Source organism: Propithecus coquereli, unplaced genomic scaffold (assembly GCF_000956105.1).
Source record: "Propithecus coquereli isolate 6110/MARCELLA unplaced genomic scaffold, Pcoq_1.0 Scaffold227, whole genome shotgun sequence".
NCBI lineage: Eukaryota > Metazoa > Chordata > Mammalia > Primates > Indriidae > Propithecus > Propithecus coquereli.
Window position 1 is genome coordinate 1,509,433 of NW_012147808.1, and position 15,986 is coordinate 1,525,418.

The 15,986-nt window shown below is 63.0% G+C and overlaps 2 protein-coding genes across 8 annotated transcripts in view; both read left to right on the forward strand.

Annotated features, from left to right (window-relative positions):
- Positions 1 to 15,028, forward strand: part of DGKZ (diacylglycerol kinase, zeta) — a 31,412-nt gene extending 16,384 nt beyond the window's left edge. The window contains exons 1-31 of one of the 7 annotated variants that reach the window (XM_012645184.1): positions 1,537 to 2,267; positions 2,596 to 2,704; positions 2,992 to 3,087; positions 3,345 to 3,419; positions 4,737 to 4,793; positions 5,197 to 5,265; positions 6,453 to 6,524; positions 6,630 to 6,746; positions 6,845 to 6,916; positions 7,215 to 7,310; positions 7,578 to 7,660; positions 7,766 to 7,826; positions 7,922 to 8,035; positions 8,109 to 8,249; positions 8,748 to 8,826; positions 9,004 to 9,059; positions 9,215 to 9,277; positions 9,381 to 9,454; positions 9,538 to 9,649; positions 9,986 to 10,185; positions 10,402 to 10,502; positions 10,621 to 10,700; positions 10,871 to 10,940; positions 11,075 to 11,115; positions 11,666 to 11,805; positions 12,737 to 12,768; positions 13,030 to 13,073; positions 13,499 to 13,619; positions 13,712 to 13,745; positions 13,981 to 14,080; positions 14,294 to 15,027. In XM_012645184.1, coding sequence (XP_012500638.1) covers positions 1,537 to 2,267; positions 2,596 to 2,704; positions 2,992 to 3,087; positions 3,345 to 3,419; positions 4,737 to 4,793; positions 5,197 to 5,265; positions 6,453 to 6,524; positions 6,630 to 6,746; positions 6,845 to 6,916; positions 7,215 to 7,310; positions 7,578 to 7,660; positions 7,766 to 7,826; positions 7,922 to 8,035; positions 8,109 to 8,249; positions 8,748 to 8,826; positions 9,004 to 9,059; positions 9,215 to 9,277; positions 9,381 to 9,454; positions 9,538 to 9,649; positions 9,986 to 10,185; positions 10,402 to 10,502; positions 10,621 to 10,700; positions 10,871 to 10,940; positions 11,075 to 11,115; positions 11,666 to 11,805; positions 12,737 to 12,768; positions 13,030 to 13,073; positions 13,499 to 13,619; positions 13,712 to 13,745; positions 13,981 to 14,080; positions 14,294 to 14,410 — 3,357 coding nt within the window. In that variant the 3' untranslated portion in view covers positions 14,411 to 15,027. The other 6 variants (XM_012645183.1, XM_012645179.1, XM_012645178.1 and 3 more) reach the window with 6 other exon arrangements.
- Positions 15,029 to 15,330: 302 nt separating this feature from the next.
- MDK (midkine (neurite growth-promoting factor 2)) overlaps positions 15,331 to 15,986 on the forward strand; it is a 2,905-nt gene continuing 2,249 nt past the window's right edge. The window contains exon 1 of the mRNA XM_012645186.1: positions 15,331 to 15,385. The gene's annotated coding sequence lies outside the window, so the exon portion shown is untranslated. The remainder of the gene's footprint in view (positions 15,386 to 15,986) is intronic.

The following is a 15,986-nucleotide window of genomic DNA, read 5'->3' on the forward strand; positions in this document are numbered from 1 at the left end:
AAGCTGCCTGCTCCAGGCCCACAGGGCAGGAGCAAATCAAAGAGCAGGGCGGGAGGAAGGAGAAGGTGCTGGACGTGCGGCCCTGACCCGACTCCTAGAGCTACCATTTCGGCCTTAATCCTCCCTCCCACCCACGGTTTCCCAGGGCACCGCTCATCATGCCTAACTTCTTCCAGGCCTTCAGCAGGCCAAAGTATGTCTCCTGCCAGCCCCAGGCAGCACTGTCCCATGGCTGTGGCTCGAACCTTGGTAGCTGCCAAGGGCTAGGATGCATCCCTCTATCAGCCTCTCTCCCCAGGCTCAGGGGCCAGGGCCCAGGAGAGCCCCTGATGTGGGACACAAGTGGCCCTTGGCACCTGGCCCTCGCCACCCTGAACCATACCTGGCCTCCTGCCCTTCCCCACCGTTAGAAGAGGTGAGGGCACAGGAGCCCGGCTGGTGGCCTGTGAAGAAGGGAGGCGCAGGGAGGAGGTGAGCTGATGGGAGCAGGTTCAAGTTGGCTGTTGCAGCAAGGACAGTGCCCACAGCTCCTGCCTCCCTGTCGGAGGGAGCTCTGGGTAGTTCAGCGTTTGGAATTGTGAGCATTGGGGCTTCTAGCATCAGGGCCCAGGATGGTGTGCAGGTCATAGGCTCCCTCGACGGCAGAGCAGGAAGGGTTTCCAGGCATCACCCAGCACTTCACACGTGGGGTGTCCATACTCTGCCCCTTCAGAAAGGTGAGACAGAGCAGTTGAGTACCAGAAAGTTCCTACCCTCAGCCCTTCACATGTACAGATGTGCACACACCTACAATCCAGAGGCTTTTCTTGTGGCTCAAGCTTCCCGTTGCATCTGCCTGAGTAAAGCAAGACTGGCACTGCCCCCTCCCTGCCGAGCCAGCGGCTCTCCAGTTCTTTGAGGCCTGGTTTCCCCAGGGCCTTCGACCTCAACCTCTGAACCAAATGTCAGACCCTCTCCATTTCTGGGCACCACCCTCAGCCTGAGCAAGGCTGGGGGCTGAGAGAATCTGGGGGTCTTGTCAGGACCGAGTTCCCTTGCAGAGAACCTCGTTTTGTCAACATAGCTTGGTTTGTGCCATACCCCAGGAGGGGAAACCTAACCTCCCCAATGTGGGTGGCAAAACAAAGGCCCGACGAGAGGGAAAACCTTGCCCCAGGCCCCACAGTCTGTCTAGGCAGACTCTCACTCCCAGTTTCCTTTTTCTTTTCTTTTCTTTTCTTTTCCATCAGCTTCTGGCAAGGGAGGCGAAGTCCTTTAGGCCCAGGGCTTTGTAGATTATGGTGCCTGGGCAGGGGAAGGTGGGGTGGGCAGCCTGAAGCTCCCTCCTCCCTAGGACTCCTGGGACAGCCTAGGGTACAACTGGGGAGAATGTCAGTGTTCCAACAGCTGGCACCTAGAGCACCCCATTCACGGAGGTCAGAGGCCACAGCTACCCCTCCCGACTTCCCAAGTGTCCCTTCTCTGCTTGTGGGTGCAGCATGGGCCAGTTGCTGATGCTCCGGGTCTCTGCCCAACAGCCACGTGCCTGCCCCTGCCATGGAAACCTTCTTTAAGAGACACTTCCAGCGGAGGGCGCCAGGCCCTGGAGAGGGGAAGCGGCGGCCCAGTGGCGTGGGGCTGCCCACAGGCAAGGCCCGGCGCCGCTCCCCGGCGGGGCAGGCCTCCTCCTCGCTGGCACAGCGGCGCCGCTCCAGTGCCCAGCTCCAGGGCTGCCTCCTGAGCTGCGGGGTGGGCGCCCGGCGTTCGCGCCGCCGGCGCTCCAGCACCGTGCCCCCTGCCTGCAACCCCCACTTCACTGTGGAAGAGGTGCCCACCTCGCAACTGGCTACTGTTGAGGCCCAGCTTCTGGGTGCACCCCTGCTGTTGGCCAGGCTTGCGGGCATGGAGGAGGAGGAGGGTGTCCAGGAGGAGGATGTGGCAGCTGGCACATCAAGTGCCACCCAGCCAGGCACCACGACACCAGGGCCACCCCCACACCGGGGTGCCTGGCCAGTGCTGCCCATGCCCCGTTGCCTGCGCCGAGGCTCCTCCCACCTGCTCCCCGCGGACGCGGTGTATGACCACGCTCTCTGGGGCCTACATGGCTACTATCGGCGCCTCAGCCAGCGTCGACCCTCAGGCCAGCAACCTGTCCCCGGGGGCCGAAGAGCCTCAGGCACCCAGGCTGGCCCCGTGATGCCAGCCTGTGTGCGTCCGCTGTCCCGCCGGCGCCAGGTAGCCCTACGGCGCAAGTCAGCTGGACCCCAGACCTGGAGCGCCCTGCTTGCGTAGGTATAGCGGCAGCCAGAAGGGCGAGTGGTGTGCCTCCGGGGGTCTGGCACGGGCAGGAGCCTTGAAGCTCTGTGTGGCCCAAGGGCACCCCACTTAGGAACAGCTCTGGGCAGTGCCTTGAAGCCAGCACACTCTGAAGGGCTCTTGCAGGGTCCTCTCAGCCTCTGGAGCTGCTGTGAGGCTCCTTGACCCTCCCTGATGCTGTCGCTGCCTTGGCCTTGCGTCGAGGTCGTGGTGAGGGCAGAGATCCCAGGTGGTGGGGGAGGACGTCGAGTCAGGAAGTGCTCAGCCTCGAGCAAGCCTCAGCTGTCTCCTCTTCTGTAGGAAAGCCATCACCAAGTCGGGCCTCTCGCACCTGGCGCCCCCTCCCCCTGCCCCCGGGGCCCCCTGTGGCGAGTCAGAGCGGCAGATCCGGAGCACTGTGGACTGGAGCGTGAGTGGCTGGTGCTGGGAGGGACAGTGCCTGGACAGCGCTGGGAACCAGCTCTGTTGGGCTCTGGGCCATGGCGTAGTTGGGGGTGGAGGTGCTGTGGGCAACTGGGTGAGGACCCGTGGGCAGAGCTCCTGGAGGTGACTGCATTTGAGACAAGCCTTAAAGAGTGGGGACAGTAGGGGAAACGGAACAGAGTAAAGTCTGGAGCAGAAGATCTGTCTTGGCAGGGGGCAGGTGGTGGGGCTGGGCAGCAGGCATACACTGAGCATGCTCGTCACGTGCCGTAGGAGTCAGCGACGTATGGGGAGCATATCTGGTTCGAGACCAACGTGTCCGGGGACTTCTGCTATGTTGGGGAGCAGTACTGCGTAGCCAAGATGCTGGTGAGTGCGCCCTTCGTGCATGCTGCCCCCTGGTGGTGGAGCCTGTAGCCCTGACTGTGCAGCCCTTGCCGGCAGGTGGCAACAGGCCCTGGCCTGAGCACCCCCACTGTGGGCTGCCCCAAGATGGTGAGGGCATGGGAGCTTTGTCCTGGTGCCAGGCGCCAGGACTGGGGTTCCTGGCACACAGAGGGCCTGCCCAGAAGCAGCATCCGGGATAGTTACCTGGTGCCTCAGGGGCCCTCTCTATCGTGCAGCAGAAATCAGTGTCCCGGAGAAAGTGCGCAGCCTGCAAGATCGTGGTGCACACCCCCTGTATCGAGCAGCTGGAGAAGGTGAGTGTGGTGGTTCGACCTTTCCCACTCCTCCCCTTCGGGTACCGAAGCCCCCTCGGCACGCGTGCGCGCACACACACGCGCCCCTCACACACACATCACCTGCCAGGAGTGGCCCAGCATGCGTGGTGGTGGAGAGCCAAGGACCCTGGAGCCAGCATGCCTGCATTTGAATCCTGGCTCCCCCCATGTATTGTGTCCCCACTGCCTAGAACAAGCCTGGCACAGAGTGGGTTCACTGACCATCACTTGATGGAATGAATTAACGAACGATGGCCAGGATACCATCCCCTCATGTCCAAACTAACACTTAGAAGAGGCCGTTGATTTGCTGAAGCTTCACAGCTCAGCTGTGGCTGGGCTAGTCGCCTACACGCTGCCTCTGTAGAAACCTTCCCCAAAGACCCTCGTCCACAGTGTGTCGGCCTCTGGGGGCACGTCTGCTGCGCTTCTAGAGGGCGAGTCAAGGCGGAGCGTGGAAGGGTTTGCATGGAAGATCAGGGCTCCCAGCCTGCAGAAACCTAGGCCAGCACACAGGAAACCCGAGACCAGGAATGGCTTGAGCGGAGCTAGCTGCTTTCACCAGCCTGCTAAACTGTAGACTGAGGTGACACCTCTTCTAAGGCTGAAGGAGGGACAGTTAGGTAAAGGGAGATAGAAATGCAACCCTGCCAGGTGCAGTGGCACGTACCTGTGGTCCCAGCTATTAATACTTGCGAGGCTGCAGTGGGAGGATTGCTTGAGCCCAGGAGTTCAAGGCTACAGTGAGCTGTGACCATGCTTGTGAATGGCCTGGGCATCATAGTGAGACCCATCTTTAAAGAACAAAGAAAAAAGAAAAAAAAAAAAAAAACAGGAAATGCAGCCCTAAGCATTGTAGACCCATCATGTGAGGTAAAAAATCGAACCAGGGTTCAACAGATTAACTAAAGGTCTCCTGGGGCCAGTCAGCACAAGTCTTCAAGGAAGGGTTGGGTCGGCTGCGTGTGCCCGGGTGGGGGGAGCTGGAGGAGGACCAGCAGGATGGGTAAACTGCAGCCCCATTTCAGTGGGGAGACAGACTCGAAACTCCCAGTCTTTCCTCATCCTGGGGTCCTGGGCAGAGGAAGGAAAGGTTCCTTCTGGCTAGTGCGGAGGACAGGGATGTGGGAGGGCTTCTGAGAGGAGGTGTCCTATGTTCTGAGGGCTCCCAGGATGATCTAGGGGCATCTCTACCTTGTGAGGATGATGCTGGGTAACCCTCCCCTGGAGGGGTCACCATATACCGACACCACAGGGAGGTTCTGACGTTTTGGTGGTCACTGCAATGTTTTGCAGATAAATTTCCGCTGTAAGCCATCCTTCCGTGAATCAGGTTCCAGGAACGTCCGTGAGGTGAGTGCCCAGAGTGGTCAGTGACAGGGACACCCCAAGTTTCCCGAGTGGACCTCTCCACAGTGCCTCTGAGTGCCACCAGGGGGCTCGGCTCCAAGGCAGCCCTTGGCTGGGGGAGCTGCCCAGCTGAGGCTCTGAGGTCTCCATGCAAGGCCTGGCTGGCCCTGCCTGCAGAGGGGTGGGCAGCATGTGCCTCCCAGCTCTGTCCCCCTGAGTCACAGCTTCCCCTCCGGGCTGTGGAGAGAAGTCTTCAGCCCCTCCTCAGCTCCTCACAGCACTGTGGAGAGCTTCCTACAGCCCCCAGCCCTCACCACTGATGTACTCAGAGGCGCCGACCATGCTCAGGGCTGTGCCCCCAGCTACGCCTCACCCACCCAGTGATATCTCTCCCCTCCTCCCCCAGCCAACCTTTGTACGGCACCACTGGGTCCATAGGCGACGCCAGGACGGCAAGTGTCGGCACTGTGGGAAGGTGAGAGGGCCTGCCTGAGACATCGCTATGTGTTGTCCGTGGGGCCCGAGACCCCGCGCCTGTGCTATGTGTCCAGCACGGCCTGTCCGTCCGTCACCAACCGCGCCCCGGAGTGCGGAGCCCAGGGCTGACTCGCGGCCTGGCTACCGTGCCAAGTCAGTCCTAAAACTCCCTGGCCTGCTCTTGGTCTCTGGGCTGAGCAGAAGCTACTCATGCAGTGTGTCTGGCCTGCTTTGAAGTCACGAGTGACCCCTTTGAGAGTCATATAGATTTGCTTATTTGTTAAACTCTGCCGATGCTCGTTGAGTGTGTATTGCGTGAGGACAGTGTGGCTCAGAGACAGACTCTCCAGATGTTCTTCCCCTAGCGCAGGCCACAGTTGTTTTGTGCACTTACTTGTCTGCTGCTTGTCTTCTCCCTCAGTAAGGGGAGGCTCTCAAAGGTGTATTGGTGGCCAGGAGCTGTGACTCATGCCTGTCATCCCAACACTTTGGGAGGCTGAGGCAGGAGGATCACTTGAGGTCAGGAGTGCGAGACCAGCCAGGGCAATATAGCAAGACCCCATCTCTACAAAAAATAGAAAAATTAGCCAGGCATGGTGGAGTGAGCCTGTAGTTCCAGCTACTTGGGAGGCTGACGCAGGAGGATCACTTGAGCCCAGGAGTTTGAGGCTGCAGTGAGCTATGATTGTGCCATTGCACTCCAGCCTGGGTGACAGTGAGACCCTGTCTCCAAAAAAAAAAAAAAGAAAGAAAGAAAGGAGCAGAGGCACACGCCTCCATTTATTCTCCGTGTCTGGCACAGCACCTGGCACTTAGGAGGCCCTCGACAATTGGTGGAATGAGCCAGGAATGAATGTGATAGGCGCTCTGAAGGAGCAACCAATTAGACTAAGAGCACACAGGGGCCTGGCCAGGCCTGAGGGGCAGGAAGGAGGGAAAATGTGAGTTAGGCAGGAGTGAGCTTGTGCCGCGCCAGCAGAACGTGTGTGCGCCCCGTGCTTCCCGGTTAACTGCAGGGAGTCGTGGGCCCCTGGCTAAGCATCCCTGCTCTGAGGGCTTTTTATAGTTGTTTTCATTTTAAAAAATGTGCTCAGTTTCCCTGGGTGGACAGAGGTTGGTAGCAGGAGAGGGGCTGGGGCAGCTGCTCTAACCCTCCTGTGCCCCAGACTTCCCGTCCACCCGCAGGGCTTCCAGCAGAAGTTCGCCTTCCACAGCAAGGAGATTGTGGCCATCAGCTGTTCCTGGTGCAAGCAAGCAGTGAGTGTGCTCCTCTGTCCCCCAAGGGCCATCCCCTGCTCAGCACCAGGTCTGGGTCCCGAGGCTCAAGCGTCCAGCTCAGCCCAGCCCCTCCCTGTCCTCCAGTACCACAGCAAGGTGTCCTGCTTCATGCTGCAGCAGATCGAGGAGCCCTGCTCCCTGGGCGTCCACGCGGCCGTGGTCATCCCGCCCACCTGGATCCTCCGTGCCCGCAGGCCCCAGGTGAGTCCTGCCTACGCCCTTGACACACCCCCATGCTTGGGGTCTGCCAGCCACCCCAGCCTGCCCACCTTGTCACCACGCCTCTGCTTCCCTTACAGAACACCCTTAAGGCCAGCAAGAAGAAGAAGCGAGCATCCTTCAAGAGGAAGTCTAGCAAGAAAGGGCCTGAGGTTAGACCAGGGCAGGCAGGAGTTGGAAGGGGAGCGGGAGTGGAGTTTCTCGGAGCTAGGAGCCCCCGGGGCTGGTGCTGCCAGCTCTCGGGGGCAATTTGGGTTCTGGGGCCCTCGAGGAGGGTGGGAGATTAGGTCCCAGTTGCCTGTCTAGGGCCTGGCTTGCCATGAGGTCTGACCCAGAGCTGGTACACGAGGGTGTGCCAAGGGTGACGAAGTGTCACCCAGGGGGCTGCTGAGGATGGGGGTAGGGCCTCCAGGACAGGAAATGGCCTCACAGACTCTCTGTGTCTCCAAGGAGGGCCGCTGGAGACCCTTCATCATCAGGCCCACCCCCTCCCCCCTCATGAAGCCCCTGCTGGTGTTTGTGAACCCCAAGAGTGGGGGCAACCAGGTAGGCACAGCCTTCCCTCTCAACTGAGCTCTGGGTAGGGCTTGGGGTCAAGCCACCTGCCTGCTGCTGTCCCCAGGGTCCCTTTCTGGCTCTGTCCCAGTCCCTCTTTCCCAGGGATCCTGAGAAAGTCCTGTCTCCACCCCTGCCCCTCACCCTTTTGGACCAGGTCCCATGGCCATAGCCTTGTCCCTGTGCGTTTCCTACTCTGCCCTCCCCTGCTGCCCCCTGGTCCCCTTCCCACACCTCTTGGCTCCCTCTCCCCCACAGGGCGCTAAGATCATCCAGTCCTTCCTCTGGTATCTCAATCCCCGACAAGTCTTTGACCTGAGCCAGGGAGGGCCCAAGGAGGCGTAAGTACTGCCCAAGGCTTTGTGGGGGACCGTGGAGGGGGCTTGCCTGGCTCTTGGGGTACGGTGAGCATCCCCTGACCCCATTCCTGTCTCCCCTGGCTCCAGGCTGGAAATGTACCGCAAAGTTCACAACCTGCGGATCCTGGCGTGCGGGGGTGACGGCACGGTGAGCTCCCCCCACGGAGCCGGGCTGTGAGGGTGGGGCCGAAGCCCCGGCCCCCGCTGGGCCTGAGCTGGCTCCTCCGCTCTGCCCTCCTCCAGGTCGGCTGGATCCTCTCCACCCTGGACCAGCTGCGCTTAAAACCGCCACCCCCTGTCGCCATCCTGCCCCTAGGGACTGGCAACGACTTGGCCCGCACCCTCAACTGGGGTGGGGTAAGCACCCACAGGAGGGCTGGGTGGCGCAGCAGGGGGTCTCCAAGGCTCAGCCCCTGCTTCCTCCCCGCAGGGCTACACAGACGAGCCCGTGTCGAAGATCCTCTCCCACGTAGAGGAGGGGAACGTGGTGCAGCTGGACCGCTGGGACCTCCGTGCTGAGCCCAACCCCGAGGCAGTGCCTGAGGAGCGAGACGAGGGCGCCACCGACCGGGTGCGTCGGCCAGGGGTTGAGGTCTGGGAGTCCGGGGTTCCCAGGAGGCCTGGGCTGGGCCCCACTTTCCCACTTGCTGGGAACCTTGGCTGAGACCTTTGGCTGAGTCTCTTCGTTTCTCTAAACTTCTGCTTCTGCCTTTGCGTGATGAGAATGGTGGCACTCACCTCACGAGACAGTTTTTGGTTCAGCAAATCCTTACTGAGTACCTACTCCCTGCCGGACACTGCCATCAGCAGTGAGCAAAACAGAGTCCCCACCCTAATGGAGCTCAGCACATCGTGTGCAGGGAAGTGCTGGGGGCCCGGCAGGGAAGAGGTATCACCAGCACCGGGGGGAGCCCCACCCCAAGGAGCTGGGGGCAGAGGTCAGGTGGATGTCATTGACCGCAGGAAAGGCCTCTAAAAATGGACGGGCTGAACAGGCATGTCCCCCTGTGCAGGGGACATCTGTGAGGCTCAGCCCTCATTGTGACCTTTGACCATGACCTTTTTCTAGCTGCCCCTGGATGTCTTCAACAACTACTTCAGCCTGGGCTTTGATGCCCACGTCACCCTGGAGTTTCACGAGTCTCGAGGTTGGTAGCCTCCTGCTGAGGCTCGGGGAGGCCAGGGCGGTGTCCCTGAGGAGGGTCAGACTTGCTCCAACCAGTGAAAGTCATTCACTCCCAGCCCTCCCTCCCTCGCTACCCCAACCTGGGAGGTGGCGCCAGGCTCACAACGGCTAACTGTCACCGTTTCTTGTCTCCACCCAGAGGCCAACCCAGAGAAATTCAACAGCCGCTTTCGGAATAAGATGTTCTATGCCGGGGTGAGTCTGGGGTCTGCCCGCACCTCCCGACGCCCACCTGTATTCTACCACACATGCCCCTGCCCACCTGTGTCCCCCAGACCGCAGGAGCCCTGCTGGGTGGTGGTGAGGAAAGAGCTCTGTCACCAGATGGTGACGCCCTCTGTCTCCCACAGACAGCCTTCTCTGACTTCCTCATGGGCAGCTCCAAGGATTTGGCCAAGCACATCCGGGTGGTGGTGAGTGGGGCCAGGGCTGGCAGGCAGAGCGGGTGGCCCAGCAGGGAGGGAGGCCGCCTTGGCACATGTGGCCCCCAACTTCCTCCGCCATTCCTGCCTCCAGTGTGATGGGACAGACCTGACCCCCAAGATTCAGGACCTGAAACCCCAGTGCATTGTTTTCCTGAACATCCCCAGGTGAGGAGGGGAGGACTCCGGGGGGCCCTGCTGTCCCCACCCTGCAGAGACTGTTTTGCAGCCCCTCATCGCCCTGCCTCCAGGTACTGTGCAGGCACCATGCCCTGGGGCCACCCCGGGGAGCATCACGACTTTGAGCCCCAGCGGCACGATGACGGCTACCTCGAGGTCATTGGCTTCACCATGACATCCCTGGTGAGTGGCCCTGTGCCCATGTGCCTGGGAGCACGGCCTGCAGCTGGGAGGGGAGTCACCCACACTTCCCTCCTTGTCCAGGATGGGAGAGTTCACCGTCGCCTCCCTGCTCTGCCTGTCACCTCTCTGACGGGAGGGTGACTCTCAGCCTTTCTCCTTTTCATGTCCAGGGGAAGCACCCTCGTTGCCTCTGTCCTGCCCACTGCCCGGCTGGGGTCTCACCCTCCCCTTTGCTCTCTGTCCAGGGGTCACTGTCACCTTTGTTCTCTGGCCAGAGCCTCCCTTGAAGAAGCAGAGCTTGGGGGGCCACCTGACCTGAGCTTCCTGTGCCCACAGGCCGCGCTGCAGGTGGGCGGGCACGGGGAGCGGCTGACGCAGTGCCGCGAGGTGGTGCTCACCACGTCCAAGGCCATCCCAGTGCAAGTGGACGGCGAGCCCTGCAAGCTCGCAGCCTCGCGCATTCGCATCGCCCTGCGCAACCAGGCCACCATGGTGCAGAAGGCCAAGCGGCGGAGCGCTGCCCCGCTGCACAGCGAGTACGTCCCACCCCGCCACCGTGTGTCGTGGGCGATAAGGCCAGACCCGGCCCCCGCCGGCCTTTGGTTTCCTCACCCTTAAAAGGGGACTGACAGTCCCTCTGCCCCAGGGCTGTTGGGAGTGGGGCAGGACGTCCTCTCAGGACTTGGTTTGCTGCCTGGCCAAGGACTGGCTCTGCCCTTGCTGAGTCCCCTCTTCCCGGCCCTGCCCGACAGCCAGCAGCCTGTGCCCGAGCAGCTGCGGATCCGGGTGAGCAGGGTCAGCATGCACGACTACGAGGCCCTGCATTACGACAAGGAGCAGCTCAAGGAGGCTTGTGAGCGGCAGCGGGGCTGGGGCAGGGGCTGGGGCAGGCCTCGGCTGAGGAGCTGCAGGGTCCCCTGAGGGCAGAGAGGTGGCTGCAGCTCGCTGCTGACAGCTGCTCTGTCCTCCAGCTGTGCCACTGGGCACTGTGGTGGTCCCCGGAGACAGCGACCTGGAGCTCTGCCGCGCCCACATCGAGAGGCTCCAGCAGGTAAGGGGTGGGGGCAGGAGCCTCCCCGGGTGCCGGCTCAGAGGGTGGTGGAAAGCGAGGCCTGGACTTGTCCTCCCCAAGTGAGCCTGCCCTCGGGAGCCGCCTCCGTGCTGCTCCCACCTGCTCTGAGTTCCCTTCCCTCCCAGCTCGGCCTTTGCTTCTCTCAACAGGAGCCCGACGGTGCTGGAGCCAAGTCCCCCACATGCCAGAAACTGTCCCCTAAGTGGTGCTTCCTGGATGGTGAGTCTGCTTTGAAGGGTCAGCCCCTGGCCCTCCCAGGCTCTGTCCTGCACCCTCCCCGGGGAGCCTGGGTGGGGCAGCAGAGGAGCGGGCCAGGCGAGACCTCCCTCCTCAGCCAGCCCTCTCTCCTGCAGCCACCACTGCCAGCCGCTTCTATAGGATCGACCGCGCCCAGGTGAGCGCTCCAGGCCTGCTCCAGCCACAGCGGGCTTCGCAGCCCCGGGGCACCCCTCCTGGGAAGGCTTCCCGGCTAGCTCCACAGACGGGCTCACCTCTGTCCTCACGTCCACACATCCCGTAGTGCATCCACACTTGTCTGTGTCCTCAGACAGAGCGTGGCCCTGCCCTCCAGGCTGGAGTGTGTGGGGATGGTGCCATCAGAAAAGGGAGCTGGTGTGCCCAGAAAAGGCTTCCTGGCTGGGCTGGAGGGCCTCGAAGCGCAGTGCCATCCAAGTAGACAGAGAGGGCACCTCTGGCCAGGTGCCAGAGCACCGGGGTGAAGGCTTGGCCGTGGGGCGAGGCGGCAAGGGGCCAGGACAGAGGCCAGGGACTGGGCAGGGGTGGCAGGAATGGAGAGGAGGGGGTTAGGGCAGGCAGGGGCTCTTGCCTGGCTGCTTCCCTCGGGCCCATGCTCACGGCCTGGGCTTCTTCAGGTCTGCCAGCCTCGAAGCCCCTTAGCTCCCACCGTCAGGCACCCTGACACCCAGCCTGACCTCCCCCCCCAGGAACACCTCAACTACGTGACTGAGATCGCGCAGGACGAGATTTATATCCTGGACCCTGAGCTGCTGGGGGCATCGGCCCGGCCTGACCTCCCAACCCCCACTTCCCCTCTCCCCACCTCACCCTGCTCTCCCACACCCCGGTGAGTCCCGGTGCCCCGGCTCCGCCATCCTCTGGCTTTCAGCCCCAGCCCCTCCACCGGGTGACTAAATGGCGTCAGCCCAAGCCTGGCCAAAGCCTCCCTGATGAGCCCCTGGCCTCACCTCACCCCACCCCTGCTGCTCAGGCCTCAGACCCAGGCTCCCTGCCTGACTCCTCTTCTCCCCGCCCCCCCACCTGATCCTTCAGGGTCTGGCAATCCTCCCGCCACCCCCAAACACTCCCCTTCCCACGGCCACCAGCCTGTCCAAGCCAGCACGCCCTGGCCCCGGCTCCCAGACTCCCCGCATTCACACGTGCCCCTCTGGCCCCGTGGCCTCCTGAAATGCAGGTGGGACCGGGCCCTCCCCAGCCCAGAGCCTTCTCCGCCAGCAGCCCTCAGTCGTGGGCTCTCCTCAGCTCCTGTCACGGCGTCGGGCTCAGCCTGGGCCTGGCTGCCCCTGGCCTCCCAGCCACCTGGGAGTGGCGTGTGTCCCTCCCCATAGTCCGGCCCCACTCACCTCCCTTGGTCCTTTGAGGCCTCAGGTTGGCCTTCCCCAGGACTTTGTCCCTGTTACCCTTCATTCCAATCCCAGTTGGGCCGTGTCCCCCTCAGAGAGGTCTTTCCCAGAATGCCGTATGAAGGGGCCACTCTTCCCGAGACTGCCCACCTGCACTGCCCTGTTCTGCTCTCAGGACACCTTATTTATTTGTTGACTTGCGTGTCTCCCTGCGCTAGAATGTAAGCTCGGTGAGAGCCAGTCCTCCATCTGTGTGTCCCCTGCTGTATCTCCAGTGCCTAGAATAGCACTTGGTATGTAGTAGGCACTCAATAAACTGCTGGAAGAATGAAAGGCACCCCAGTTGGGGCTGGGGAGGGACACCAGCTGGGCCTGTGCTGTCGCCAGTCACATCTCATCCTGCTCTGTTTGCAGGTCACTGCAAGGGGATGCTGCCCCCCCACAAGGTGAGGCCTCTCCCACCAGGGCCCCCCCTTTCCGCCCGGTCAGAGGCGTGAGGCCCAGGGTGGGGCAGGGCCCGCACACAGCCTCGCACACACATAGCTGCTGTTCCACGTGGGCAAGTTCACGTGGCAGCCCGGCCCCGGCACACTCGCCCTGGCAGGCACACTTCTCTGCACATACCTGTGATGTGTCCCACGTGTGTTTGTGCGCCAACACAAGCCTGGGCCTCCGCCCGCAGAGTAACAGGCAGGTGTTCTGTGCAGGTGAAGAGCTGATAGAGGCTGCCAAGAGGAACGACTTCTGTAAGGTACCAGCTCCAGGGCTCTAGCCTCCTCCCCTCGGCAGCACCTTCAGGCCCCGGGGAGTGGGGCCTCTGGGTTGGGCCAGGAGCTTACCTGTTCAGGTGCAGTCATCTGTCATCGCTGGCCGTCTGTGGGGCCTCCACAGTGATCGTCCCACTCCACCTTGCCCCATCTCTGTCCAGGCCACAATAGATGTCTCCTGGTAGGGGCTGCCTCTCACCAGTGCTCGGAAAGGAGCGAGTCTTAGAAGGAAGCACTAGCTCCAGGGCTTGGCTGTCAGTGCTGCAGGGGAGCCCATGGCCCCCCGGGGTGAGAGAGGCCCCTTGTCTCTCCAGAGACAAGGTGTACATGCCTGTGGCCCATGTGAGAGCTAGGGGAAGAGGAGGGGTGGCCCTTGGAGGCCCAGCCCCGCCCTGCCTCCTGCCCTCAGCTCCAGGAGCTGCACCGAGCTGGGGGTGACCTCATGCACCGGGATGAGCGGAGCCGCACGCTCCTCCACCACGCGGTCAGCACCGGCAGCAAGGAAGTGGTCCGCTACCTGCTGGACCACGGTGAGCTGTGCTGCTGGGGCCCAGGGTCCGGGGGCCAAGGCGGGAGGACGGGAGGCTGCCGGGCCTTTCTGACCACCTCTCCCCTCCTCTAGCTCCCCCAGAGATCCTTGATGCCGTGGAGGAAAAGTGAGTATCTGGCCAGTGCAGGACGCTGGTTACCCTGGAAACCACCCTGTCTTCCTCAGTCCCTCCCATTTGGTCAGATCAGAGCCTGTAAACTCTTCCTAGCCATGTGTTTCCTCCCCTGGGCCACTCCCCCTTGCGCCTGGGCCCCAAACTTCCTGCCCTTTCTGATGACCCCTGGGAGCCGGGTGGGCCCAGAGGACCAGATGGGGTCCACACCCAGCCCCGGCTCCCCCAGCGGGGAGACCTGTCTGCACCAGGCAGCAGCCCTGGGCCAGCGTACCATCTGCCACTACATCGTGGAGGCCGGGGCCTCGCTCATGAAGACAGACCAGCAGGTGAGCAGGGCGCGGGCAAGGAGCCTTTCCCAGACTTGGGGTGGGGCTGCCCCTGGGAAGTGGAAGCTGTCCGGCTGTCCTTCCATTAACACAGTCCAGAGAAAACTGAGCCGGCAGGCAGGGAGCTGTGCCAGCAAGGCCTCCTTGCCCCCTCTGAAGCCTGTTAGGGGCCACAGACTCGGGCCCCCGGCTGACCACTGCTCTGCCCTCCAGGGCGACACTCCCCGGCAGCGGGCTGAGAAGGCTCAGGACACAGAGCTGGCCGCCTACCTGGAGAACCGGCAGCACTACCAGATGATCCAGCGGGAGGACCAGGAGACGGCTGTGTAGCTGGGAGGCCCCCTGGGCAGCAGGAGGGACAGCCGGGCCAGAGGATGAGCTCCCTCCTTGCCCACCTCACTGCCACATTCCAGTCAGATGGCCACGGGGGGACCCATGCCCGAGGGAAGGAGCCCCGTGCTGCCCCCTGAGGAGCCGCCCAGACCTAGGGCTGGACTCTGAGGAGCTGGGGGTCTCGCCTGTCCCCCTGAAGCCCCAGCCGGACCCGGAGGCTCACAGGGGAACAGGAAATGGCTGGGCTGGACAGGCGTTTGGAGGGGACCAAGGCAGGGCCACTTCAGGGCGGCCTCACCCTCACTGCAGCAGATGCCCTCCGAGGAGTTCAGGGGCTGGAAGGGGGAGGGAGGCCTTCAGGAAGAGGCTTCCTAGGGCACCTGGTCTCAGGGCACGCAGCCCCCTCTCCTGCCTGACCCACCCTCCCCAGGGCTCCTCCCGGCAACTCCAAGCCTGCTGCATCTGCCTGCCGCTGCCCGCTTGGCACCCACCCCTGACCCTCCCCATTACCCGGTCATTTCCTCGTGGACTGTGGGGCCTGGGGTGGGGGGGCTCTCATGGTGACATGTTTACAGCTGGGTGTGACTCAGTAAAGTGGATTTTTTTTTTTCCTTTCTGCTTTTCTTCTTTTGCGGGAGAGGTGTTCTAGAAGCAGCAGGGGCTGCTGGGTTATCCTCAGGGTGGGGGACTGGACGCTGGACCCAGAGCCTTTCCTGCGGGGCGCGGGCTTTCCGGCCTAGGTTGGGGTCCCAGAGCCTTCCTGGTCCCTGACCTCTGCCCGGCTGCCTCGCTCATTGGGGCCGGGGGCGGAGCCGATTTCCTCCGGCTTCCCGCTTCCCGCGGGGACGGTAACAATGAAAGTGAAAGAGAGGTGGGGCGGGGGCGAGGCCTGTCGGTGGCCCACTTGCCCTGTGGCCTTGAGCACGCCCCCTCCCCCAGGCCTCGGCTGCTTTTCCTGTTTCGGGAGACCGGGTGAGGTGGGGCCTGAGGCCCGGGGTCAGAGGGGGTGGGCATCTCGGCCGCCGCAGAGGCCGGGTCTGGAACGTCTCAGACGGCTGTTGTCGAGCTCCAAGCTTCACCCACTCCAGGCTGCAGGCTCCCCCCGCCACGCCCCTTCACCCTGCGCTCCAAGAAAGCGCTGGCGCCCTCTGCACCCCACCCCAGCCCCCGGCCTTCTCCGGGGCTCCGGGTCCCAGGCTGCCCTCAACACAGCAGAGCATCTCCCTGCCCACTGAATGCAACCACCCGAGGGGACTCTGGGGGGCCAAGTAGGCCGTGGGAGGTGACGCGGGGCCCCGACAGAGTGAGACAGGCCCTGGGGATTCGCGGGCGCCGAGCCTGTGACCCGCCGGGATTCGGTGCCCCTTCTCGTTCCCACCTAAGACTCCGCTGCAGGCTAGGGGAGCTGCGGCCCGAAAGCGGCCCGGGCCGCTGGCGTCTGCAGGGAAAGGGGACGGCCCGGGACGGGGGCAGAGGGCGGGAGCCGGGGGAGCCGAGACTGGGCCGGGGCGGGACGGAGGCCTGGGCCCGGGAGAGCCGGGCTCAGAGGACGGGCGGCCAGGAGAACCGGGTC